At 47.5% G+C, this 20,223-nt stretch overlaps 1 protein-coding gene and 1 pseudogene across 8 annotated transcripts in view; one reads left to right on the top strand and one right to left on the bottom strand.

Moving 5' to 3' along the window:
* The first annotated feature begins 374 nt into the window (after window positions 1–374).
* LOC137368898 (uncharacterized) overlaps window positions 375–20,223 on the top strand; it is a 140,136-nt gene continuing 120,287 nt past the window's right edge. For 5 of the 8 annotated variants that reach the window (XM_068029159.1, XM_068029158.1, XM_068029157.1 and 2 more), the window contains exons 1-2: window positions 376–501; window positions 15,997–16,389. In XM_068029159.1, the coding sequence (XP_067885260.1) occupies window positions 441–501; window positions 15,997–16,389 (454 nt within the window). In that variant the 5' untranslated portion in view covers window positions 376–440. Of the gene's footprint in view, window positions 506–15,996; window positions 16,390–20,223 lie in introns of all 8 variants that reach the window. The other 3 variants (XM_068029154.1, XM_068029153.1, XM_068029155.1) reach the window with 3 other exon arrangements.
* LOC137368619 (large ribosomal subunit protein eL32-like) lies at window positions 11,061–11,427 on the bottom strand (annotated as a pseudogene).

The raw sequence follows: 20,223 nt of genomic DNA, 5'->3' as shown, positions 1-20,223 counted from the left end.
GCTGTACCTGTCCTGGGAGTGTTTGATGGAGACAGTGTAGAGGGAGCTTTACTCTGTATCTAACCCCATTGTTTTTTTTTTTCTTTTTCTTTTTTTTTTATGGGGACAGTGTAGAGGGAGATTTACTCTGTATCTAACCCCCATACTGTACCTGTCCTGGGAGTGTTTGATGTTGTCACTGAAATGTTGGAAGCTGATGCAGCCCCTCTCATTCTCAATATTTGCTGTGTTTTTTGCCTCTGTGTCTAATAGTTAAATAAATCTCTCTGCTGCTGCTCAACAAACATGGACTTTCCATTAGGTACTAAATTGCACGAGATTGATCAACATTTCTCAGGAGCTGCACAGGAAGTGATGAAACACATCGAACAACTTCTGTATTTCAGTATAAAAAAACAGAAAGCAGTGAGTGAGAAGGACGAAAGACCAAAGAGTTGGCGATGAGGTCTCTCTACATTTGGCTTTCCGCTGTTCTGCTGTCGGTCTCGGTGCGGGGTTCCAGTAGGTGCTTTCTAATAATAACTGTTCAAATTTATTTTGTTATATCACTCAATTGTCTCCTTGATTACCTCATCTATTCACTTAGTTTCCAGTCCCTGCTCCTGTCCAGCACTATGTGCCTTGTCCTTCATCATGGTTTCTTAACAGGGGAAAATGTTTTGTTTGTGGAGTAAATTCCAAGCAGGATTAGATTGTTTTACTGCAGCTGTCAAAGCAGAGCTCCAAGTAAAAAGAAGCACACAGAAGCTAGTGGGAACTTCCTGGGTGTGAGGGGAGAAACAGAAGGCTGCAGTCACTGCCAGGTTTAGGGAGACACATTGGGCCATAACTTGCTGTCAACATAACGGTGAGGCTATTGGCACTCACTGTTACTTATGCACAAATGTTACAGCAACTTCAGGCAGGGATAAAAATGGAAATCCAAAAGTCGCTGCTTCACAAAAACAGCATCTTGCTGTCTGGCTCACCATTGAGATGTGCTAAATGATGTGAAGTTGGTGCATTTACTCTAGAGTTAAGTCTTGTCCATTTCAGTCAAGTACCCTTTTATCAATATGATGGGTGTTAATTACTGTCAGTCAACCATTCTGGCACTGAAATTTAAATATTGCAAATGTGAAGTCTCATTCCTTCAAGATTTAAGTGCTGGTGATTTTTTTATTCATACATGGGATGTGGGCATTTCTGGCTATGCCACCATTTATTGCCCATCCCTAATTGCCCTTGAGAAGGTGGTGGTGAGCTGCCTTCTTGAACCACTGCAGTTCATGTGGGGTAGGTACACCCACAGTGCTGTGAGGAAGGGAGTTCCAGGATTTTGACCCAGCGACAGTGAAGGAACGGCGATATAGTTCCAAGTCAGGATGGTGGGTGACTTGGAGGGGAACTTGCAGGTGGTGATGTTCCCATGCATTTGTTGCCCTTGTCCTTCTCGTTGGTAGAGATCGCAGGTTTAGAAAGTGCTGTCTAAGGAATATATGAATATTTTTGTTACTTTTCCTTTCTGCTCCATTCTCTCATTCCAATTTGTCTTTCCCTCTCTTTATTTCTCTTTCTGTACCTGATTTGGCATTGAATTCACCTTCTTCTCATCCCTTTACTGTTATTTTTACAATACTTTGTATAATTGATGAAGGAGGCACACAGTTATTTGCCTTCACTCAGGCTCAAGATGTCTGGTTTCCCTTCCTGCAATATTATCAGTTCACACTTCCACCAACTTCCTATGAAAAATGTAAAATCAAGAAGTTACAGCATAGGCCATTTTGCCCCACTGGTCTTTGCCAGTAGACGTAAAAGCAAAATACTGTGGATGCTGTAAATCTGTAATAAAAACAGAAACTGCTGGAAATTCTAGCATGTCTAGCAGCATGGTGAGAGAAGCAGATTTGACGTTTCAGGTCTGTGACCCTTCATCAGAACTGGCAAAAGTTAGAAATGTAATAGGCTTTAAATAAGAGAAAGGGGGGGAGGTGGAAAGAAGAACAAAAGGAAAGGTATGTAATAGGGCAGAGGGCAAGAGAAATTAACACCAGATATGTGTGGTTGATGGTTGGTGCGGAATCGGTGGGCCGAAGGGCCCGTTTCGGTGCTGTATCTCTCTATGACTCTGTGTCACAGAATAAAAGGCAAAGGGAGTGTTAATAGTTGTGGTAAAAGACAAAGCATTAGTCCGGAGTGTCAATGGCAGAATAATGAAGAGCTCTGTCCAAAAGCAAAAACAGGAGACAGGTTGAGAACAGGCACATGGTGAAAAATAAAACAAATTTAAAAAAAACAAATAAATCAAAAAAAATTAAAATGGTAGACATGCTCTGAAATAGTTGAACTGAATATTGAGTCCAGAAGATTGTAGAGTGCCTAATTGGAAGGAGGTGATGTTTCTCAAGCTTACGTTGAGCTTCATTAGAACACTGCATCAGGCCAAGGACAGAAATGTGGGCATGAGAGTAGGGTGGTGAATTAAAATGACAGGTGACCGGAACGCGGGGTCATGCTTGTGGACTGAGCGGAGGTGTTCCACAAAGCGGTCACCCAGTCTGCGTTTGGTCTCCCCAATGTCGAGGAGACCACATTGTGAGCAGCAAATGCAATATACTACATTGAAAGAGAGGAGGTAAAAGGGCAGGTGTTACACCTCCTGTGATTGCACGGGAAGGTGCTGTGTGAAGCGGATGACCGGTGACTGCTTTGCAGAACATCTCCGCTCAATCCGCAAGCATGACCCCGAGTTCCGGTCGCCTGTCATTTTAATTCACCATCCTGGCAGGGGAGAGACCATAATTTGATCCTGTTCCAGGTAGGTTTTGAGTAAAATGACTGTAACCAATTCTAGAGCTTCAGGCCAGGGAGTGCGTAACACCGTTTGGGTGGTGGTGAAGGATAAGAAGGTGCACCTGTTGACTGTACCTTCTTCATTAAGGGAATCCTCATTGATTGCTGTGGATTCCAAGCTGCGGACATCTTCTGCCTGCAGGACTTCCCCAGCAGTGGATATTTTGACGTGACGTTCAAGAATGTGATGGGATGCATCAAGTTCCTGAAGGTGTTCAAGGAGAAGGGAAAGCAGGTGCCGCTGTCCATGCTCACAGTGGAGCCACTCTTCACGCTGCCGTCGCAACGCGACCGGGTGGTGACAATCCACCTCTACAACCCCCATGTTCCTGTCGTGGATGTACTCAGCTTCCTTGCCGTGTACGTCGAGGTGGCTGGCAGCAGCACTGATGTCAAAGACCCGTTTGGGATTTGGACCAGCAAGCGGCAGGTCAAGGTGACCTTGAAGGTCAATGCCAACGGAGCCATCATCCACCCTCCCTCCAGCTTCGCTATCGGGGGAAGTCGAGGCTTCTTGGTCTATGCGGAGCAGCCCAGTGTTTGTCGTACCTGTGGCAAATTTGGTCACGTGGCAGACAATTGCAGCAGCATCGTCTGCAAGAACTGCAAGAAGGAAGGTCATCAGACCAAGGACTTAAGCAGAGTAAGTGCTGCAACCAGTGCGGTGAGGCAAACCACCTCTACAAAACCTGCCCCAAGTTTTGCTCAGTTATGCTCAGGCGGCAAGGTCCAAGGAAAGGCCGGGAGAAGGAATGACGTATGTATCTGGTGCTGGGAAGGAGACAAGCAATACTCCCCGCAGCGAGGAATGTCTATCTGAGAAGGAGAAGACAGGGGGGTGCAGCTGCAACCAGCGACCCAACACCTATCCTGTGCCTGGAAACTCCTCCTCTACAGACAGAATCAATGGAGGAGGAGGCAGCAGATGGCAAACTGGTCAGTGACAAGTAGTACAAAGAAAAAACCTCCAAAAAAGGAACAGGCCACCACCCAAACCAGTGGCAAGAGGAGGCTACCGTCTGAAACAGACTATGGCAGCTCCTCCTCATTGGACGAGGAAGGGCCGGAACGACTTCACCTGCAAAAGAAATGACAGAACTCAAAGGAGCTGGAAGATAAAGCCCCCCCAGCCCCCGGGCACTGGAAGCTGTGATGGGCCCAGTGCGCCCCAAACCGCCAAACCTAGCGACATGCCCAGCGCATTCCAGCTCCAGGACACCGAAAACAAAGACACGTCTGGCGCACTCCAGCTCCGGGAAGCCGGGAGCAGTGATGTTTTCGAGGAGGAACAGAGGGGAAAGACACCAACAGCAGAGGACAGCCCTGTGGCCCAGCAGAACAAACCCTGCATGAGAAACCAGGAGGAGTTTCTGAGCCCAACGAACGTGAAATAGCTTGCATACACTATGGGTATGCAGGAACATACAGAAGGACTGGGACTAGCAAAGACAAATGGTGAAATGGTGTGGAAAGCAACAACTAACTTAAAAATGGGTATAAAGATTGCTTCAATGAACGTGCGTGGCATTAAATCCACTACACGATGTGTTTCAACTTTGGACTGCCTCGCCAAGGTCAAAGCCTTGTTTCTGCAGAGTGTGGAATACCACACCTCAGCACCTACAGGCAATGGTTGTGATGCTGGTCCCATGGGCCATTGATCTGGTCAGGGGGTAATGATTCCAGTTCCTCCGGCCTGGGTATTCTGCTGCGGGGAGGTAACTTCACCATGTCCGAAGTTAAGATGTTGGTGGGCGATCGCCTCCGCGTAGCAGATGTAATGTACAACAATGCTCCGCTCCGGTTGATCAACGTGTATGCCCAGTTCAATGCATCATTGATGCAGCTGGACGATCCGGCAGTGATGACAGCAAACTGGACACTACGTCCAGATTCCTGACGGAAACAGTAAAAGATGCCAAGCTGCACGACGTCTTCAGCTACCCTGCAGATGGAGCGCAGCATAGATACACCTGATCAAGATCGGACAGTCTGCCTGTTCCAGGATTGACTTCCTGTTTGTGACCCGTGATTTCATGGTCCGATCCACCGACGTCAAGCTGTTGTTCTTCTCTGACCACTGCCTCTTACTGGCCGGCTGTCACTTACAGAATGACCAACGGGTTGGCAGCAAGACATGGAAGCTGCTTGGTACACTGCTTACCCCAGAGAACATTGAGGAACACAAAAGGGATTACAAAGGTTGGAGAACCGTGAAACCCCTCTTTGAGTCTCCAGTTCACTGGTGGGAGGCGATCAAGGAGAACATCAAGATGTTCTTTATCTTCAAAGGTGTTCAGAGGGCGGGAGAGAGACAGAGGGAAATGTCCCGACTCCATAAAAGAATGCAAAATCTGCTCCAGCTGCAGTCGATGGGGTCAGGGTCAAGGAGGACCAATAGGTGAAGAGCCAGCAGGCCTCGCTCTATGCCGTGGAGGCCTCCAAGATCATCTTCCGGTCCAGAGTCCACTCCATTGAGCAGGATGAGATGTGCTCGCATTACTTCTTCCAAAAGGCACACAGAGAGAGCTCTGTTATCAGCAGCCTGAAGGAAGAGGATGGGTCGGTAACATCTGCGCAGTCCGACATACTAAGGATCAGCAAATCCTTTTATGCTGGGCTGTACGACGTGAAGCCCACAAACAGCACTGCCTCCCAGTCCTTCCTGTCATCTATCATGGGGGTCTTGGATGACAGCATGAAGGAGAGACTGGACAAGCCGCTAACTCTGGACGAGCTGACAAATGCAGTCAGGTCCTTCGAGACGAGTAGAACTCCCAGAAGTGACGGTTTACCGGTCGAGTTGTATTCGGCTCTGTGGGATTGGGTCAGCCCAGACCTGCTGGAAGTATACGAGAGTATGCTTCTGGCCGGCAGCATGTCAGAATCCATGAGGAAAGGCATCATCACCCTCATCTACAAGCGAAAGGGGGAGAGGGCAGAAATCAGAAATTGGCGGCCCATCTCACTGCTTAATGTTGACTGCATGATTCAGTCCAAAGTCATCGCCAGTCGAGTCAAGTCTGCTCTGGAGTTGGTGATTCACCCTGACCAGACCTGTACTGTACCCGGCAGGAAGATAGTCTCGCGTTACTCAGGGATACGATCGCCTATGTACGGGCCAGGAGGGTGGACACCTGCCTCATCAGCCTGGACCAAGAGAAGACTTTTGACAGGATATCGCACACCTACGTGATGAACGTGCTCTCCAAAATGGGGTTTGGGGAGGGAATCTGCAATTGGATCAAACTGCTCTACACAAACATCAGTAGCGCAGTCTCAATCAATGGGTGGGAATCAGTAAGTTTCCCGATCCAATCTGGAGTCAGACAGGACTGTCCTCTCTGCGCTGTCTTGTTTGTTTGCTGGATCGAACCTTTTGCTGAGTCCATGAGGAAGGATGCGGGCATAAGAGGGGTGAGAATCCCAGGCAGCGGAGGCACTCAGGTCAAAGCCTCCTTGTATATGGATGACATCGCTGTCTTCTGCTCAGATCTGCTGTCCGTTCACAGACTGATGAGCATCTGTGACCAGTTCGAACTGGCCTCGGGAGCCAAAGCCAACCACAGCAAGAGTGTGGCCATGTTCTTAGGGAACTTGACCGATCAATCCTTTGTCCCCTTTGCCATCAGGTCAGACTACCTGAAGGTGCTGGGGATTTGGTTCGGAAGGGCTGGGGCGTGCGCCAAAACCTGGAAGGAGCGAGTAGCCATGGTAAACCATAAACTGAGCATGTGGGAGCAGTGATCTCTCTCCATTGTGGGTAAGATCCTGGTCGTCAGGTGCGAGGCGCTCACATTGTTGCTGTATGTGGCGCAGGTCTGGCCCATCCCCCACTCCTGCGGTCACCCGAGCCATTTTCCACTTTATCTGGAGATCCAAAATGGACCGGGTCCGGAGGGACACGATGTTCAAACCTCTGGTTAAGGGCAGGAAAAATGTCCTCAAGACCCTACGGGAAAAGGATATGGTGGATCCGGTCGGATGATTCCCCGAGCAGACTGCGAAGTCATTTGGCAGAATGTCTCATCACCAGATCTTTCAAACAAGCACCAAGACATAGCTTGGCTCATGGTGAGAAGGGCCCTCCCTGTCGGATCCTTCCTGCACGCCCGGAGTCTCGCCTCCTCCACACGCTGCCCCTGGTGGCTGCGGTGGGGAAGAGACAGTTGCCCACCTCCTTTTGGAATGTGTCTTTGCAAAGCAGGTGTGAAAAGAGATGCAGTGGTTTTTGTCGAGGTTCATCCCAAGCAGCTCTGTAACACAAGAGTCTGTGCTCTCTGGGCTGTTCCCAGGGACGCACACCGAGATAAACATCAACTGCTGCTGGAGGACTATCAATTCGGTGAAAGACGCTCTTTAATCTGCCCGAAACTTGCTGGTCTTCCAGCGCAAAGAGTTGTCCACGACTGAGTGTTGCAGACTGGCACATTCCAAGGTCCAGGTCTACGTGCTGAGGGACACACTAAAGCTTGGGGCAGCCGCAGCAAAGGCTCATTGGGGAAAGACCACTGTGTAAGGCCCTCCCATCAAAGTGAACTGAAGGGCTGGAACCATGGGAAACCCCTCGGGCTGTATACACCAAATGTGGGTTTGCTGTAAAATGTACATGGCATGTAAAATGGAATGGAAGGGTTGTCAAAGAGTCATAGAGTCGTACAGCATAGAAACAGGCCCTTCGGCCCACCGCGTCCGTGCCGACCATAATACTTATCTATACTAATCCCACATGCCTGCATTAATTCCATATCCCTCTATGCCTTGTTCATTCAAGTACCTGTCCAGATGCCTCTTAAATGTCGCTACTGTTCCTGCCTCCACCACCTCCTCAGGCAGCTCATTCCAGATACCCACTATTCTTTGTGTGAAAAATTTACCCCTTTGATCCCCTTTAAACCTCCTCCCTCTCACCTTAAATCTATGCCCTCTAGTTTTAGTCATCCCTACCATGGGAAACAGACTCTGGCTATCTACCCTATCTATGCCTCTCATAGTTTTATATATCTCTATCGTGTCCCCTCTCAGCCTCCTTCGCTCCAAGGGAAAACAGACCCAGCCTATCCAATCTCTCTTTATAACTCAAGCCCTCCAAACCAGGCAACATCCTTGTCAATCTTTTCTGCACCCTCTCTAGCTTAATCACATCTTTCCTGCAGTGCGGCGACCAGAACTGCACACAGTACTCCAAATGCGGCCTAACCAACGTTATGTACAACTGTAACATGACGTCCCAACTCTTGTACTCAATGCCTCGGCCAATGAAGGCAAGCATACCATATGCCTTCTTCACCACCCTGTCTACCTGTGTTGCCACTTTCAGGGAACTATGTACTTGCACCCCAAGGTCTCTCTGCTCAACAACACTCCCCAGGGCCCTGCCATTCACTGTATATGTCCTGCTCTGGTTTAACTTCCCAAAATGCATCACTTCACACTTGTCTGCATTAAATTCCATTTGCCAATCCCTTGCCCACTCTCCCAGTTGATCTATATCCTATTGTAACCTTAGACAACCCTCTTCACTGTCCGCTATACCACCAATTTTGGTGTCATCTGCAAACTTACTAATCATGCCCCTTACATTCATATCCAAGTCACTAATATATATGACAAACAACAGAGGGCCCAGCACCGATCCCTGCGGCACACTACTAGTCACCGGCCTCCAATCTGAAAAACAATCCTCCATTTCCGCCCTCTGCCTCCTATCACCAAGCCAATTTTGTATCCAATTTGCTAGCTCACCCTGGATCCCATGTGTTTGAACCATCTGGACCAGCCTACCACGCTGGACTTTGTAAAAGGCCTTGCTAAAGTCCATGTAGACAATGTCCATCGTCCTGCCCTCGTCAATCCTCTTGGTCACCTCCTCGAAAAACTCAATCAAATTCGTGAGACATGATTTCCCACGCACAAAGCCATGCTGACTATCCCTAATCAGCCCACGCCTTTACAGATGCATAGAAATCCTGTCTCTCAGAATCCCTTCAATAACTTTCCCACCACTGATGTACCGGCCTGTAGTTCCCTGGCTTATCCCTGCTGCCCTTCTTAGATAAAGGCACAACATTAGCTATCCTCCAGTCTTCTGGTACCTCACCCGTGGCTAACGATGATACAAAAATCTCTGCCAGGGCCCCAGCAATCTCCTCCCTTGCTTCCCATAGCATCCTAGGATACACCTGGTCAGGCCCTGGGGATTTATCCACCTTAATGCGCTTCAAGACCTCCAACACTTCTTTTGTAATGTTGATATGCTCCAGGATATCGGTGTTCCCTCCCTTGAACTCACTGGCTTCCATGACCTTCTCCACGTTAAATACGGATGAGAAATATTCATTTAAGACCTCGCCCATTTCCCGTGGCTCCACACATAGATTGCCACACTGATCCTTAAGGGGACCTACTCACTCCCTAGCTACCCTTTTACTCTTAATATGCTTATAGAATCTTTTAGGATTCTCCTTTATCTTATCTGCCAGGGAAATCTCATGGCCCCTTTTTGCCCTCCTAATTTCCTTCTTAAGTGTAGTCCTACATCCCCTATACTCCTCGAGGGACTTGCTCGATCCCAGCTGCCTCACTCCTGTATTGAAGAAAACTGATTTCCTTTGCACTTTTTGGAATGTCAACCTGGTGCTATTTTGAACTGTTTTGTCATGCGTTTTTTTTTACAGATTTTTATGAATAAAGTATATTTTGGGGAAAAAAAAAATTCACCATCCTGTTCTCATGTCCACATTTCTGTCCTTGAGGAACACCACCTCATCTTCCGATTAGGCACTCTGCAGCCTTCTGGACTCAGCATCGGGCTGAATTTTACATGTCCACTGCCGAGAGAGGCGACAGATGTAAACTAAGGCGGTCAGCCTGCGCGGGTCACTCATCACAGAGCCGCCGTGATATTAAACGTGGCAGCTCATTTAAATGGCCGGGGCGGACCGCCTCCGATGACGTGGAAGGTACGGGCGGTCCGTCCTCAGCAATGGCATCTTGCGCAGGTGCAGCCGCCACTTTTAAAGGGCTTCCATGTAATTTAAATATTTAAAGAACAATGACTGTAAAAATTAGTGAAAGTTACCCTGATCCTCTCCCACCCCCGCCATCATCTTAAAATGCATTAGCTGCCCTCCTCCCCCGCTCCAAAACCCTGTGCTCTTGACCTTACCCCCCCAAAAGTTCATAAACTTTACGCCTTCCCATCACCCCCAGACCAATGACATTAGTTTTACCCTCCCTCCCGCACTGAGAAAATTACCTGCTCCCCCCTCCCCACCAGTGCGCCGCCATACATCACCGGACGGAGATCCGACCGTGCAGGAGTGCCAGCTGCCGTCTCCAATCTGGCACCGGGACAGACGGTGGGAGCGGGTACATAATGACTTCATTAATTTTACCAAATTAATATATTTAGATTTAGGTCCCGTCGCTGAGCGGTGGGGAGGCCACCTTGAAGCCTCGCCGCCACCTGCAATATCGGTCCGGAATTTCCCACACCGAGGCCCATGGCGGGCCTCTGCTGGAGGCATTTTCCGGCACCCCTGTCCCCACACCTGCAATGACCCCCGATGTTGGGGTGGGGGGGGGGGGCTGTAAAATCCAGCCCATTGAGTTCAACAATTTCAGAGCATGACTGACATTTTCATTTTTTTAAAAATTTGTGTCATATTTTTTAACCATGTGCCTGTCTTAAACCTGCCTTTCATGTTTTCCTTTTGGACAGAGCTCTTCATTATTCTGCCATTAACACTCTCTCTGGACTAATGCTTTGTCTTTTACCACAACTATTAACACTCCCTTTGCCTGTTATTCTGTGACATCTCTGTTGTTAATCTCTTCTGCCCTCTGTCCAGTAGTTTCTATTTATTTTATGGTCTTTGCCAGTGTTTATACTCCACATGAGTCTCTTCCCACCCATTTTCACTTCACCCTATCAGCATTTCCACTCCATGTATTAGGTTCCACATTCTAACCACTGTCTGAGGAAAGAAGATTTGTTGCTGACTATATTTCTGGTCCGTGGTTTCAGGTTCCTTCACATCTCCTGTACGTCTACCCTATGGGACCCCTTCATATTTTTAAAGAACTGTATCAGGTCATCCTTCAGCCTTCTCTTTTCTAGAGGGAAGAGCCCCAGCCTGTTCAGTCTTTCCTGATAATTATAGCCTCTCCTTATTTCTGTATTTTAAACTTTTATTCAAGAACTTTGTAGCTTTGTGAAGACATTATTCATTTCCTCTGCTGTGTAACCTGGCCTTGGGATTGGTGATTTTCATTGCAAGCCGGGCTGCCCTCTCCACAATTACACTGCACATTTTGGAGGAGATCCTTGGTGATCGATCTCAGCACAGTATGTCTGGTCAATCTTCATTCCAGTTCCTTAATATTGGGGATATTATCCTGAAGACAGCATGTGTTTGGTTATGGCAGCAACAAGACCAATGTGTGGAAGAAGAACCTGACCTTTAAACCTCCTGCGAATTCTGTTACTAATCTCTCAGGCACAATCTTCACATCGCGGACTGACTGGTAACAAATGAACTTCTCCCTATGTTTCTTCACAGGTTTGATGAGTGGTCTTAGAGTAGCCATAGCCAGAGAGAACCTCTTAGTCCTGGTATCTTCTGGAGAGCACAGCGAGAGTCATGATCAGAGCACCATGGGTGGCTCAGCTGTGCAGGGAGGGAGGAAAAAGGACAAGAGAGCAATAGTGATAGGGGATTCTGTAGTTAGGGGAACAGATAGGCATTTCTGTGGTCGCAGACTTGATTCCAGGATAGTATGTTGCCTCCCTGATGCAAGGGTCATAGATATCACAGAGCGGCTACCGGGCATTCTGGAGGGTGCACAGCCAGAGGTTGTGGTCCCCATTGGTACCACCGATATAGGAAGAAAGAGGGATGAGGTCCTGCAGGCTGAGTTTAGGGAGTTAGGAAAGAGATTAGCAAGCAGGACCTCAAAGGTAGTAATCTCCAGATTACTCCCAAGGCCAGGTGCTAGTGATTATAGAAATAGGAAAATACACCAGATGAATGCGTGGCTGGAGAGATGGTGCAGGAGGGAGGGCTTCAGATTTCTGGGGCATTGGGATCGGTTCTGGGGAAGGTGGGACCTGTACAAGCCGGATGGTCTACACCTGAACAGGACTGGAACAAATATCCTTGCAGGAACGTTTGCTAGTGCTATTGGGGATGGTTTAAACTAGTTTGGCAGGGGATGGGAACCAGAGCGCAGTCTTAGATAGGACAATTTTAAGGCAGGGAACAGGAGGCAGAAAATTAGGAGTGACTGAAAGACAGAAGAAGCAAAGATTAAAAAGTGTGCAGCACAGGAATTTGGCAGTGTTAAAAGGGTATTTATTTAAATGCAAGGAGTATAGCAAAGAAAGTCGATAAGCTGAGGGCACAGATAGACACATGGCAACATGATGTTGCTAGAACGGAAACTTGGCTGCTGTAGGTGCAGGAAAATTTAAGAGGATTCCTGAAGGTTATCAGGATTTTGTGTCTGAAGGGAGAGTAACCCCATACCCCTTGAGTGGGACAAGCAAGCCCATAGCAATCCTTAGGGATACAGGGGCCACTAGCTCCCTTTTACTGGGAAAAGGCCTGACCTTTCCCCCAGAGAGTGCAGGAAATACCTGAATGGTGATGAATGGTATTGGCAGGCAGTGTAAGCCTGTACCTGTACACCGAATGCACTTGGAGTGTGATCTAGTTTCGGGACCGATGACTGTAGGGATTGCCCCTAGTTTGCCTGTGGATGGGGTTGACCTGCTCCGAGGTAATGATCTGGCCAGTAGTGAAAAAAAGACTGCAGGAGGTCAGAGAGACGGGGCAGTGGCAGGAGATGGACCCCTGCATTTCCCCTGATTGTGTAGTGGATCAGGCCGGGATCAAACCAGCTCCCTCAGAGGAGACTGAATTAGCACTGCAGACAAATGACTAGGTCTGTCTGTCCGAGACTTTCTTTGGAAAGTTAGAAGACCCAGGGAATGAATTAAATGGATTTTTCCTAGCTGAAGCTCAGTGAGCCAACCCAGTATTGAGAGAGTGAACACAGGCTGCCCAGTCTGAAATTGAAGCAGAGGGAGTCCCTGACTGCTACTATTTAAAGAATGAGGTACTGGTGAGAACGTGGAGTTCTCCTCACAGACCTGAGGGTAGGGAGTGGTCAGTGGTTCACCAGTTAGTGGTGCTGCAGAGCTACTGGAGAAAAATAGTAAGAATAGCCCATGAGATTACAGTGGCTTTACATGTCGGTATACGAAAAACAAAAGACAGCAATTTGACTGGCCAAAACTCCACAAAGCTGTGGTGGAGTACTGTAGGAGTTGCAACATGTGCCGGGTTGAAGGGAAACCCCAAGCTACAGTGAAATCTGCACCCCTAAGTCCTGTATTGGTGTTTGGATGACCCTCCAGCAGAGGGCTGGTGAAGTGTAAGGGAGCCCTGCTGAGAACAAAAGGGCACAGACAGGCACAAGGCTGGCAACAAGTTAGAGAGGAAAGGAGAAAAAGGGACAAAGAGGGCAGGTTAAAGGAGATCTGGAGAGAATCCCAGATGAAAACCCCTACTGCCCAGTCAGCCAACCCCGAAATGTTTGAAACATTAGACCCCACATCCTCCTATGTAAATGCAGACACCAGAAGCACCCCACCAGAGTTGCTCACAGCATTTACAGAAACCTGCAGAGACAAAGAAAGTCCTCAAGAGGGCAGAGAAATTGTGAGGCTGATGCCTCACCTAGTCAAAGTGCCTTAGGGCAGTGCAGTAGAATCTGGACAAATACCTGTAAGCAGGAGTGTCCCAGAGAAAAAAGGGAAGAGTAGCAAGGAATTCTCCCCCACAGTCAAGAGAAAAGGGAACCAACCATCCCCTAAGGTGAAAAGCCCTTGCATAACTCATCAAATCACTGAAAGAGAGTTCAGAATAGATCCATCCACTACTGACTCTTCTGAGCAGAATTCCAATTTAGGGCTAATGAAATCTTACCCTTCCCCTACAGACCTCAACGGGAACAAAGGCAGCCTAGGCAGTCTTGGAAATGTGCAAACTGAAAAAGTTCCCCAAAAATCAAATGTTTATTGGGATGCCAAAAAGGGCAGTTTAAAGCAGCACTGCTACCAAGAAAAGACAGGCTGTAACAATTTTTAGGATTTCTGAATGAATGAGAATGAATGACAGAGATGCATGTGTGTTTTCCTGTACTTGCTCTTCTCCGGGTGTGGAGATGTCATGAAGACCCCACCTGCCAAAAATGAGGCATATTAATTTCAAAATATGAACATTAATTTTAAACTGCTGCTGGACTGAAAAGATGACTTGTTTAAAGAGATCAGCAGTGGCTGGAAACATTTGTATTCTAAGAGCCTGGAGAGACAATGGAACTGTTCCCTGATCCAATTAACCCGAATGGATTTTGATCACGAGACATTAAATGTGTAACAAGCCAGCATTCCATCCACACTTCCCCACCACCCCCCTCCCCCCACTGAGGGTGTCTGCTAAGATGGAAAATCCATAGAAATGCAGGAGAGTTTGTTGAAAAAACTTAGGCACTTGAGTAACCTGCTGGCCAACTTAGAGGTTTGAAATGTGCTCACAGGACAGTTTAAAGACAGAGACTGCTTTGAAGACAAAAGAGAAGGAAGATCTCTCTCACTGGCTCTCTCTCTCTCTCACGAATTTCCAAATCCACTGAAGCCACTTGAACTTCAAGAGAGAAGACTCCCACATCAAATCAAGTTTGAAAACATGCACTGGGCCCCAACAAAACAGCAAGATTTAACTGCAATCAAAGACACTGCATCGAACTCAAAGGACAGTAAATGAACTCCAGCTATTGCCTCAAACTTTTCCCCTTTATTCTTTCTCCTTTTCTGTCTCTATCTGCATGTGTGTTTATCACGTAGGCATGCTAGTGTGGTCGAGACGCGTATTCGTAGTAGTTTTAACCGAATTAGAGTTTTAATGTTAATAAACTTACACCTTTCTTGTTTAAGTCTAAGAAAACCTGTCTGGTTGATTGGAGAGCAGTGAACAAGGATTCACTGAGGGGGAGTTAAACACACGGTGTTTTAAAAATTAAACTCTGTAACGGTCAAACAAGGAAAAGGCTGAGAGGGAACCCCTAGACCCTCTTCTTACCTGGTCGTAACAACGTCCATTATATTTGAGTCTATAACTCACTCCATAGCATCTGAATCTGATATAATGGTAGAATCATGGAATAGCTACAGCACAGAAAGAGGCCATTTGGCCCATCATGTCCATACAAACTCTCTATCAGAGCTACTGAGCTAGTGTCACTTCCCCTCCTTTTCCCTATAGCCCTGCAAATCTTTATTCTTCAGATAATTATCCAATTTTCTTTAAAGATACGATTGAATCTGCCTTCACCACACTCTCAGGCAGTGCATTTCAGATATGAACCACTTACTGCATAAAAAAAAGTTGTTTCTCATGTCACCTTTGGTTCTTTGGCCAATTTTTAAAAAATTTGTTCATGGCATGTGGGTGTTGCTGGCAAGGTCAGCATTGGTTGCCCATCCCTAATTGCCCTGCTAGGTCACTTCAGAGGGTAGTTAAGAGTCAACCACATTGCTGTGGGTCTGCAGTCACATGTAGACCAGATCAGGTAAGGACATTAGTGAAGCAGATGGGTTTTTATGACAATTGATGATAGCTTCATAGCACCATTACTGAGACTAGCTTTCAATTCTCGATTTTTAATTAGATCAATTTAAATTCCACCAGCTGCCATGGTGGGATTTGAACCTGTGCCCCCAGGGCATTAGGCCTGGGCCTCTGAATTACTAGCCCAGTGACATTACCACTGTGCCACCATATCCCCAATGTCCAGTGGTTCTTGGCCCTTCCTCCAATGGGAACAGTTTCTCTCTATCTACTCTGTCCAGACCCCTCATGATTTTGAACACTTCTATCAAATCTCCTCTCAACCTTCTGTTCTCTAAGGAGAACAATCCCAGCTTCTCCAATCAATCCTCATGATTGAAGTCTCTCATCATGAACCATTCTCGTAAATCTGATGCATCTGTTATCACTACAGAACACAGTATGTTGTCTCACAGTTTGATTTTGAAACAGTATTCTCTGTCCCTGTGCTGTTTTAATATTCTCTCTCTCTCTCTCTCCACAGAGGTTTCGGGTAATGGTTGGACAATGAGCACTGCGGATATAGTGAGTGTTGAGGAAGGAGGTTCCGCTGTCTTGCCGTGTACTTTCACCCACCCACACCCTGATCAGACGGTCACCGGCTCTGTGATATGGTACAACCGCGATTCATGGGATTACAATGTTATTTTTAAGTGTACATATTCTGGTCCAGGCCATTCACAGAGTGAGCTGTGTGAGAATGTGATACAGCAGGACGGCGGGAATCGATTCAGATTCGTGGGGAACTTCAGTAACAAAGATGTCTCAATAATGATGGAGCGGCTGATCCGGGCGGACAGTGGTCCTTATCAGTGTCGTGTGGAGCTCAATATTGGAAATGTTCAAACACCGAAACTAACGAGTCTGAGAGTGGAAGGTGAGGAACAATATTCAGGGGCTGGAGCTGCCCCGGTAGCTCAATGGCTAAAGGCTTCACCTGGTCTGGTAGGTTTCGGGTTTTGCTCCCTGTCCTGGGCTCTCTCAGTTGATCTGAGGCAGGAGGCAGTAAGAAGGAGAGAGACTATTTCTAGACCATTCCATCACCTGTCTCCCAAACCTCCCGCAGTATTTCGCACACTCGCTGATTTGACCTGTTCAAACCGGCTTCAGTGCCCTGGGCTTGGAGCAAATAAAATCATCCCCACATGCAACATCTCTACCAATATAGACACCACTGCTCTATAGGCATTGGCTGAGGACATTGGAGGGGGAGGAATGGGGAGGAGGCTTCCATCTCCCCCAGCCTCCATTGGCTGAGGGCAATGTGGGGACATAGGAAGAGGCCACTTAGCCGGGGAGCCTGTTCTGCCATTCAATGAGATCACAGCTGATCGACAACGGAACTCCATATCCCTGCCTTTGCCCCATGTCCCTTCATATCTTTGGATACCAAAACTCTTACCGATCTCCGATTTAAAATTAGCAATTGATCTAACATCAACTGTCATTTGTGGCAGAGAGTTCCAAGCTTCCATCACCATTTGTGTGTAGAAGTGTTTCTAATTCAACTCCTGAAAGGTCGGACTCTAATTTTTAGACTATGCCCCCGAGTCCTGGACTCCATAACCAGCAGAAATAGTTTTTCTCTCTCTATGCCCATTAACAGTTTGAAGAATTCAATAAAATCACCTTTTAACCTTCAAAATTCCAGGGAATACAACCTGAGTTTGTGTAATCTTTCCTCCTAATTTAACACTTAGAGCGCAGCTATCATTCTGGTAAATCTACACTGCACTCCCTCCAAGGCCAATATATTCTTCCTAAGGTGTGATGTCTAGGGTGGCACAGTGGCGCAGTGGTTAGCACCGCAGCCTCACAGCTCCAGTGACCTGGGTTCAATTCTGGGTACTGCCTGTGTGGAGTTTGCAAGTTCTCCCTGTGTCTGTGTGGGTTTCCTCCGGGTGCTCCGGTTTCCTTCCACAGCCAAAAGACTTGCAGGTTGATAGGTAAATTGGCCGTTATAAATTGCCACTAGTATAGGTAGGTGGTAGGGGAATATAGGGACGGGTGAGGATGTGGTAGGAATATGGGATTAGTGTAGGATTAGTATAAATGGGAGATTGATGGTCGGCACAGACTCGGTGGGCCGAAGGGCCTGTTTCAGTGCTGTATCTCTAAATCTAAATCTAAACTGCTCACAATTCTCCAGGTGTGGTCTTTAACCAGGGCTTTGCATGAAGCATGACTTGTATTCTGGAATTCTAGAAATAAAGGTGAGCATTCACTTAGCCTTTTTGATTATTTTCTGTCCCTTTTCAAGAGGTACCTCCCCAGTCCCATTGACTGAAGACATGATGGGTCTTGTACCTCCTGGGGTCCCATTGGGTGAAGACAGGGGAGACTGCCATCTTTCCCTACCTTCCCCTCTCCCCTGCTGAATATCCTGCCAACAGTCATTGATTAGTCTTGTACCTTTGATCAAGAGTTAGCATGTAGTCAGTGCCCAGCTGGAGTCAGTGACTGTATAAAGTATTGCACAAGGAAGGAAAATGGGTAACAAACATGCTCGGTAAATGGTGCTGATGAGGGCTAAAGAGAGCCAGGCTTAGGAGACTAAAAGCTCAACATGTCCAAGCAATACAGAGCAGAAATCAACAAAACCAGTCGTGTTGAACTACAAAGGCGTACAGTGGAGTATGAGTTAGGAACATGACCAAAGTGAACAGCTATCTGAAAAAAGAAAGATTGGTCTGTTTGTTATGGGGCATGGTAGCATAGTGGTTAAGTTACTAGGCTGGTATTCTAATGGCCTAGCAAATAATCAGTAGACTTAAATTCAAAACTGACCACAGCAGCTGGTAAATATAAATTTAATTAATTAAATTATTCTGGAATTAAAAACCTGTCTCAGTAATGGTGACCATAAGACCATCAAGTAGTAACATGGAATCTTTTACATCTATATAAGAGGGCAGACAGGGACTCCGTTCAATCTCTCTCTGACAGTGCAGCACTCCCTCAGTACTGCACTGGTGTGTCAGCCTGGGATTGGTGCTCGGTGAGAGCACCACCCACTGAGTCATGGCTGATACATGGGATCAGGCTGCACCTTGAGTGCTGCCCGTTGAAAGAGGAAAGACATTCAAGCACTGGAGCTGGTGCAGAGAAGAGCCACATGGCAGATTTCCCCCCAACCCAAAATAATTTGGAATACTTCTTTAATTTTTTTCCCCCCAAAGTACACTTTATTCATAAAAATCTGTAAAAAAATACATTACAAAACAGTTCAAAACAGCACCAAGTCAACAATACAAAGAATGAAAAGGAGATCAGTTTCCTTCAATACAGGAATGAGTTGCCTCACAACCCCTCCATTTCATTTTACATGCCATGTACATTTTGTAACAAACCCATATTTTCTGGATACAGCCCGAGCGGTTTTCCATGGATCCAGCCCCTCAGATCACCTTGGTAGGCGGGGGGGACCTTACACAGTGGTCTTTCCCCATTGAGCCTTTGCCGCAGCTGCCCCAAGCTTTAGTGTGTCCCTCAGCACATAGTCCTGGACCTTGGAATGTGCCAGTCTGCAACACTCGGTCGTGGACAACTCTTTGTGCTGGAAGACCAGCAAGTTTCGTGCAGACCAAAGAGCGTCTTTCACCGAATTGATGGTCCTCCAGCAGCAGTTGATGTTTATGTCAGTGTGCATCCCTGGGAACAGCCCGTAGAGCACAGGCTCTTGTGTTACAGAGCTGCTTGGGATGAACCTCGACAAAAACCACTGTATCTCTTTCCACACCTGCTTTGCAAAGACACATTCCAAAAGGAGGTGGGCAACTGTCTCTTCCCCACCACAGCCACCTCGAGGGCATTGTGCGGAGGGAGTGAGACTCCGGGTGTGCAGGAAGGATCTGACGGGGAGGGCTCTTCTCACCACCAGCCAAGCTACATCTTGGTGCTTGTTTGAAAGCTTTGGTGATGAGACATTCTGCCAAATGACTTTGGCAGTCTGCTCGGGGAACCAACCGACAGGATCCACCATCTCCTTTTCCTGTCGGGCCTTGGGGACATTCCGTGCAGACCACTGCCTGATGGATTGGTGGTCAAAGGTGTTTTCCTGCAGAAACTTTCCCACAAAGGATAGGTGGAATGGCACGGTCCAACTGGATGGAGTGTTCCGCGGCAATGTGACCAGGCCCATCCTTTGCAACACCGGGAACAGATAGAAGCTCAGCACATAGTGACACTTATTGTTTGTGTACTGGAGGTCTACGCACAGCTTGATGCAGCCGCACACAAAGGTGGTCATCAGGATGAGGGTGACGTTGGGTACATTTTTCCCTTATCCAGAGGTTTGAACATCGTGTCCCTCTGGACCCGGTCCATTTTGGATCCCCAGACGAAGCGGAAAATGGCTCGGGCGACCGCCACAGTGCAGGAGTGGGATATGGGCTAGACCTGTGCCACATACAGCAACAATGTGAGCGCCTCGCACCTGATGACCAGGTTCTTGCCCACAATGGAGAGAGATCGTTGCTCCCACATGCTCAGTTTATGGTGTACCATGGCTACTCGCTTCTTCCAGGTTTTGGTGCATGACCCAGCCCTTCCGAACTATATTCCCAGCACCTTCAGATAGTCTGACCGAACGGTGAAGGGGACAAAGGATCGGTCAGCCCAGTTTCCAAAGAACATGGCCTCGCTCTTGCCGTGGTTAACTTTGGCTCCCGAGGCCAGTTCGAACTGGTCGCAGATGCTCATCAGTCTGCAC

Source organism: Heterodontus francisci, chromosome 4 (genome assembly GCF_036365525.1).
Source record: "Heterodontus francisci isolate sHetFra1 chromosome 4, sHetFra1.hap1, whole genome shotgun sequence".
NCBI classification, from domain to species: Eukaryota; Metazoa; Chordata; class Chondrichthyes; order Heterodontiformes; family Heterodontidae; genus Heterodontus; species Heterodontus francisci.
This window is presented reverse-complemented; position numbering and strand designations above follow the sequence as displayed.